This window comes from Anneissia japonica, unplaced genomic scaffold (assembly GCF_011630105.1).
Source record: "Anneissia japonica isolate Jap-2015-1 unplaced genomic scaffold, ASM1163010v1 scaffold1005_len2656397_cov198, whole genome shotgun sequence".
NCBI lineage: Eukaryota > Metazoa > Echinodermata > Crinoidea > Comatulida > Comatulidae > Anneissia > Anneissia japonica.
The window spans coordinates 472,154-479,860 of record NW_022683792.1 but is presented as its reverse complement, the minus strand read 5'-3'; the positions used below and the strand labels follow the sequence as shown (position 1 = coordinate 479,860).

The following is a 7,707-nucleotide window of genomic DNA, read 5'->3' as shown; positions in this document are numbered from 1 at the left end:
TGATATGGGTTGCTGCCGAATGCAAGAAAAATACCGTAGTAGAATTGTGCCCCAAGCCATGCGTTATAGATTTTCTATATCAGAATGAAAATACACACAAAAATACTTTAAAACTCTGGCTAATTATCTTACGTATTGTTTTTTCATAACTTTCTGCATCTGAACTTCGATTATGCCATCTTTTCCTACAACATTGTAAATACTATCTGGCTGCTGGTGGTAAATTACTGAGTTCTGAAGTTTAGAGTGGCCATTCATAAATTGAGAATGGAATAATAGTGAACAATTCATACCAATATATGTATTTGTTTTCAGCTCCAAGATACTCAAATCCCTGCGATTCAAATCCGTGTCTAAATGATGGAACGTGTATTCCAAAAGTGACTGAAGATTTCTCTGATTATTATTGCATTTGCGAGACTGGACGTGATGGGAGGAATTGTCAGAATCGAGGTAGGTTCGATTTAAAGTTTACGCTATCATTGGAAGCTTTGGATGTTTGAGACAACGTGATTAAGATCATCCGAGCGTTATTAGTATTGCAGTACTGAACTAACATTTTTTATTGTGAGCCAACTCGAATTTCAGACGCATTTATATAATTCCGTTCTGCTCAATGGGTCAGGAGATTCTTAAAAAGACTGAAAGTTTAATATTATTATTAATTAAAAAGTTAATCGTTTTAAATGAGCAGTTTAACGTTTTAATTAAAAAATCCAGATTTTAGCTCAGACATACATCTTTCAACAACAAAATGTAAATAGGGGTCATTACAAAATCAGCATAAATAGCCTATGCCAAAACATGTTATACTATATCTGTATTTTTCATGAAGGTGAATACAATACGAAAACTAATTTTTTACTTTCAAACATAGTAAAACAACGTTTTACTCCCGGTCTTACTAATCAAAGTGATTACAAATTCCTTTTAAATATTTAAATATTTTTTTATTTCAAAGAAAACTGTTCTGGATTTACTTGTGACGATGGCACCTGTATACAACGGCTTTTCCGCTGCGATAGTACTTTTAACTGCCGAGACAAAAGCGACGAAAGGAACTGTGGCCGTGGGGATTTTGGTTGATATATCCCCGCTATAAACGCATTATATACACAGACTGATGATCCATTTCTGGACTATGTACCATGGTTTGAATCTGAAAAGTAAAAGTATAAAAATGTGTGGTCATTTCCTCTACTGTACACAGTAAATATGATATTTAATGTACCACGTCTGCATTGTTAATGTTTGATTATTTGTTGTTTAATTATTTATTGCTTTTTTATTGTACATTGCGCTGTATGCATTTTAGCATCAATTTCCAATTATGTAACATAGTAACTTAAACCTACTAAAGATTGTAGTTAGTAGCGAATTGAGTTGATAGCGAGTATGTTGAATATATATGTAAATCGCACATACTGTGCAAGTTATCATTATTTAAATTTATAAATCTCAAACAGCACATGTGCACGATATGTTAATTTTTGTATGTGTGGTACACTTTTTTTATATTAAGTATTTTATGCAATACATAATGTCTTGCTACACTACAGCATATCTCTATGTTTTGAGATTTTTTAAAAAGAACAGTATGGTAATCAACTTAATCTAGGCCTGTTCATGTGCACATAGGGCCTACACGTTAAGTCCCAAACAAGTGAATTTAGGTCTATAGTAGTTGCATTGTGGGTAAAAAAATTCTGTACTTAACTTCTTATTCAGGGTTACTGTACTGTACATAACTATAATAATATATACCAAACTACATAGATTCCAGGCGTTTGATTGGTTAAAGCTAGGCAATAGTTCCAGCCATACCCACCCTCCAATGCCTACAATCTATGTGGTGGTATATAAAACAAATATTTTCTGGATTTGAATTGGGTTATTCCGCGAGACGAAGTCTCAGGACATAGTACAGCATCCAGATTACCCCGGGCTATATTTTGGACTATGCCCTTCAACCCAGTAAATGTTTGTATAATATTGTATAGGCCTACATAAAACATAAAATGAAACCGGTAAACGATTGCTAACAATTTTTAACTTTAGACATGACGGAGATGAATGGTGTAGATTTGTATTATTTAAATGGTATTAAATATTTGAGAAACAATTGTTCATATGTCATTTTATTTTATTCATTTACAGTCTACAAAGGACGATTGGGAAAAATATAGGCTAGTTCTAATGTGGGTCATTACGGTCAGGAATACGTGCATATCCCACAAACGCATATCTCTCATAATGCAGAAGAGTGCATTCCCGTACATATACTAGGCAGTGTTTTTTCCCCTAAAGATAATAGGAAGGGTAAGGGTCTCACGTCGTGAAATAGCTGCTGCTATATAGAAACTGGGATCTCAAGTAGAAATGAGCCTAAACACGTTTAGTCATAACCAGATCTCTCAGTATCTGGTTATGTTTTAGAGGTTTTCTTTCCTCTTCTCCTTGCATTCTGACGTTGGCACCCCTTAGGCCATTAGTGTTTCCTATATGCCTACAGTATAAACTTCCCATTTTTAGCAAATTTAACCAAATCTTGAATATAAATATATTTGGAAATAACATTTTTGTGAAAATAATATACAGTAGTCCTATACCTATTATAGTCTCTGTGAAGGGGGAGAATTTTTAGAAGTGGTTGGGCGCAAAAAGCCGGTCTATCAGAGAAGAGTGTCTGTATGATTGGGATGGTAACGAAGCGTCGACGACGATGATATTTTTATAATGATGGTGATGAAAATGATGCTAGTCATGAGGATAATGCTGATTAATGAAGATCTCGTCGTTTACAGGCCTAAATAACATACTGTATTCTGGCTTTATTAAACTTAACTTTATTGAATTTAATTTTAGTGATAGCCCAAGTGTATTTTATAATACTGCCCTCTACACTCAAAAAGTACAACCTGATAATTTACGAATACTTGCACAGAATAAGCAGTCAGATTTTTTATTGAATTTAATTTTAGTGATAAACCCAAGTGTATTTTATAATTCTGCCCTCTACACTCAAAAAGTACAACCTGGTAATTTACGAATACTTGCACAGAATAAGCAGTCAGATTTTTTTTTAAATTAATGTTGTTGTAATGTGAATTAAAAAGTGGCTCTCCTAAAATGTTACTATATAAATCAACTATATAAATACATTAATCTATAATTGTGATTGTTTTTTTCCCCGATTTGTCGCGTAGGCCTAACGGCACAAATTGTCACGACGGTGGGATGGAGAAATTTAACGGCTAGAGGCGTAGTGTAAGGAAGCGCGGACGTACGGTGCAGCATCTAAAGTGAATCTTATTAAACAATTTTAAAAAATGTTGTTATCCATCTGTAAACATTAACAAGATCTTCATCTTCAAAAATCTTCATCTCCCTCACAACCAAGACTTAGGCCTACGTAACATGCTCAGAGATTTCAAGTTATCGGCAGACATATTTGCAGGCGTGAGACTTTTGAAAAGTCTGCCCCTATGTGTAATGGGACTCCATTCTCTACTGCACCTTCCCCGAAATTTTTTTTTCTAAATGCTCGAAAATACTTTCAGCATCTGTATTTTTTTCTCTTGATTTTATCAGAGAGGCCTTATATTATAAAACCCACATATTCACACAGTGTTAGTGCAGTCATGATGATGATACCATAATATTTTAAGTACTGTATAGAGGATTTTAAATAACAAGAGTTTATAAAAGGTAAAAAATACTATAGGCCAACATATTTTATAATATAGGCATTACATGTATGCGTGGGATTTTGGTCCTTCTTTAAGCGTGAGAGCGTGAGACAGACCCCAAGTACGTGAGTCTCACGCCGAACTTGGTAGGTATGCATGCTTTTTAAAGTCAGGCTCCTGAGGAAGGAACAATTTTTTTAAATATATATGTTATAGAACTAATTTTTCTTAGACACAAAAATCATATTTGACAAAAAGCTTTTAATGCATGAGATACAAATTTTTGAATATTTAAAAACTGGGAAAAAGGGGCGTAACCACATTTTTTCCCACCTATTTATCCAGTTTTTAAATATTCAAAAATCTGTATCTCATTAACCGCATCCGTGTTTTTTGTCAAATATACTTTTTTATGTCTGCGAAAAATCAGTTCTACAACATATCAACATTGTTTTCCTCCGGAGCCTGACTTCAAACACTCTAACAGATATTCCGGTCCCTTAAATAGGAATGTAACATCTCCTCTCAAATTAAAACTGCCTTTACCATATTTTCTTACACTGTATTTTACTAAAAACCATTGAGCCCTCTGCTAATAATATTTGCGATAGACAAATATATATATATAAATATATATATATATATATATATCGTTTTATATATATATATATATTTAAATAGATAAATAATAACAACAATGTACAGTATAATATATATTTATAAAGAAAATATATCTTCAATTTAAATTCTTCATTCTTTCTTTCATTAATCGAAATACCTTTACTGATTTAAAAATTGTGTTTAAATTATTACAAATTACCATTGTTGTTAAATTTATCTTTATTCACCTTTCATTTTTTGAAATACAATAAATGTTTATTTGAATTGACCCGAATTTTCAAAATTTACTTCACGTTTCACACGGCCCCGGCAAGTTTTTAATAAACTCTAATAATTAACGGCATCTTGTTTTAGCCTATATTCATCATTATCATTCATCATATTAGTAATAGGCTAATTAGTATACTGTAATATACCTAATTTGTTAAAAACATTCGATTGCCTACCTGAGCCAACGCTTTCCAACAGAGGGAGGTGTATGCGATTGAACAAAGAGCCAGGAGGTCAATGAAATTTTCCAGCTTGGCGAGTGACTCCACTGCTAGAGTTTGACAACTTAGTTACGGGAAGTTGGCTTGCTCAGTCTGGTATCGTAAAAAGATGCTATCGGTTGTACTTTTTTAGTTTTCACTATGAGGATAATTATTTTGGCTTTCGTTTTAGTTTGTGTTGAAGTATATTCTCAAGGTAAGGTGTGAATATGTAGGCCTATAATTATATTCAAGTGTAACTTACCAATCAACTCTCTAATTTCCACTGTTGGAAAATGTCTTCATCCATCCATCGTAGCCACGATGTTACTTTCTTTCATTAAGCGGGTTATAAAAATCTTAAATATAAACCTGTTCATTTTTTAGCCTCACTACTGTACCACCTTATGTATAAGGCTTAGATTTTAATACAGTACGGTACTATTTTATTCAATCAAATAAACAGCAGTGTAGTAATTGTAGCGCACAATAACTAGGCATCTGCCAAGTTGGGAGGTGTTGCTCTCTCTTGAGACTCTACACCCACCTCAGCCCCACAATGGTTGGTAGGACCTATTTCATAAAGTAGCAGTAAGTAATTGGTGCTCTGGAATGATGTTGTGTATAAAATGTACCTATTCTATTAAACAATGATGTTTTCTCTCCATAGATCCTTCATGCTGTCATAAAATTGGGAGTTACCCTTCCTGCCAAGGTGCATGTGATTTAGTAAGTAAAATAGAATATTATCTTAAATAAATTATCAGGGGTGGATCTAGAGATGTCCAAAAAGGGGGGAGGGGCCAAAAGTTGGGCCAGACGAGACAACACCATCACCACCCTAGGGGGTCCGGGGGAATGCCCCCTCGAAATTTTTGTGTTCTAGACGCCCGAAAATAACATTTGAGGCGTTCTGGTCTCTCATTCTTTCTTTTTTTCCCTTTTTAACCTCCCAAAGGGGAGGGGGGGTGGCGTGGCGGGGCAGGGCCGGGCCGGCCCCACTCCAATTCTGCCCCTGATTATTGTTATTTTTTCGGAGTCTGTTTATATGGAAGCGGTGGCTTAAACTGTGTACGTTGAAAGGGTTGTGAACTTGTATTTAACAATGATACCACTTGCAAGCCAGTAAAATTCAAGGCCGAACTTTCCTCTCGGTTTATTCAGATAACAAATAATACAAAAACTTCAAATTCTTTCGATTGTAGACCTCGTGGTTGAATTTGCCAGGCGCCTATCATCACATGCCCGTATATTTTTCTAATTTAAGACACAAAAACGCATACTGTACCCTTTTGAATAAGCGCCACCTCAAAGAAGCGCTTGAAAATTTCCATCCATCCACTGCCATCCTACTAAGCTCAATCGGCTGATGGCCAACCCTGAAGCTAATCACTATCCACCACCACTAATTGCATCTGCTATTCAGCTGTTTTGTAAATATTCACAGCATTCTTGTCATAATAAATGCTCTCTGGACTATTATCTTTTCCGCCGCACCACCATTCATAATGTTTGGTTTTCCGATGTCCTTATATTATCTTTTTTCATTTAAAAAATGCCTCTTGAATTGAATAAGTTCCCATAAGAATCCCTTGATTTTCATCTGTTTTCATAAGCGCCCCCTCAATTTCCACTCTGTTTTCATAAGCGCCCTGTTTGAATAAGCGCCCCTTAAAAAATGCAAAAATATTTTAAGCGCCCGGGCGCTTATTCGCCAAGTACGGTATTGATGAAAAACTTGGAAATGGTTAATATATGAGATACAGATTTTTGAATATTTAAAATGGTTTTTAAATGTTCAATTTAGAACCACTATGTCAAATAGCACAGTGTAGGCAAGACATATTCGCTTCAAGTACTACATTTTTTCTTCTTTTTTTTCGTTAATCGATTGTTAAACATATATTTATGACAAGAACTGACAGGGTTTATGAAAATTTGAGTGAATGTATATATGAATATTTTGAACAAATAAATACATTTTTTGGGAAATATGCAGATAGTGGGTCTTTAAATCTTTATAACAGAAATAACAAATTTTATATTCAGTAAATTTTTGACTGTCTTAAAAATATGGTCCTTTCCAATTGGGGATAGGGAAGGATGGTGCATATACCCATCACACCTCCTGTGGGCCTGCTTTTTATGTGTATATAATGTATTTAAGTTGAGCTTAAAGTATGCATTTTATTTGGTTATGTAATAATAAAACCAGTGAAAATAATTCATTGAAATGGACAATACTGTGCTATACTGGTATTGTGGTCTTCATAAATGACTGAAGTGGCTGTTTTATAGCATGATAAATCAGTCTTTCAAAGTGTTTAGTTAAAATAACATCAACACATTAACACATTGCACTGTTAGGTCAGTTGTAGGAGCATGTCGTCATTGCTTTTGAAGGCCTTGGATCAGTGTACTGTACACAGTGTTGTACCCAGGAGAGTTGAAATGGGGGAGCTGATAAGTGGTGGGGTTGCAAATATTATGTCGGTGGGGACTAGGTCACAAAATAAGGTGATTTTAACCACTTATAGCATGATTTTTTTGCTATGGACATTTTCAATGGGGGTGTATTTTTTGGGGGATGTATGCATCCCCCATTCACCCCTAGATATGCACCTGGTTGTACCTACCTGTCTCTAATGAAAAATTTACAGTAAATGATATAGAATATGAGAATTTATTATTTTTCAGACAAATGATTGATCTATGATTCAGGATTCAAGATTTCTTTATTTAAATCTGATCTGCTAAGAGTAATTTGCTAAAACGATTGGCGGATTTAACTTTGATTTGGTACTGTACAGTGGTTTAGTTCACAGTGATTTCCAATTAGTTTCGAATCATTAACTTTATGCTTTCTAATTACATGTCTTAATCTTCTTTCCGACTATTCAAATACTCATCACGCCTTAGTTTAGGGC

At 34.4% G+C, this 7,707-nt stretch overlaps 2 protein-coding genes across 7 annotated transcripts in view; both read left to right on the top strand.

Annotated features, from left to right (window-relative positions):
* Positions 1–2,127, top strand: part of LOC117101489 (sushi, von Willebrand factor type A, EGF and pentraxin domain-containing protein 1-like) — a 47,565-nt gene extending 45,438 nt beyond the window's left edge. For all 6 annotated transcript variants that reach the window (XM_033241498.1, XM_033241490.1, XM_033241474.1 and 3 more), the window contains 2 exons: positions 316–453; positions 962–2,127. In XM_033241498.1, coding sequence (XP_033097389.1) covers positions 316–453; positions 962–1,086 — 263 coding nt within the window. In that variant the 3' untranslated portion in view covers positions 1,087–2,127. The remainder of the gene's footprint in view (positions 1–315; positions 454–961) is intronic.
* A 2,705-nt stretch (positions 2,128–4,832) lies between these two features.
* Positions 4,833–7,707, top strand: part of LOC117101478 (reversion-inducing cysteine-rich protein with Kazal motifs-like) — a 46,443-nt gene continuing 43,568 nt past the window's right edge. The window contains exons 1-2 of the mRNA XM_033241451.1: positions 4,833–4,997; positions 5,451–5,509. Of these exons, the coding sequence (XP_033097342.1) occupies positions 4,943–4,997; positions 5,451–5,509 (114 nt within the window). The 5' untranslated portion in view covers positions 4,833–4,942. The remainder of the gene's footprint in view (positions 4,998–5,450; positions 5,510–7,707) is intronic.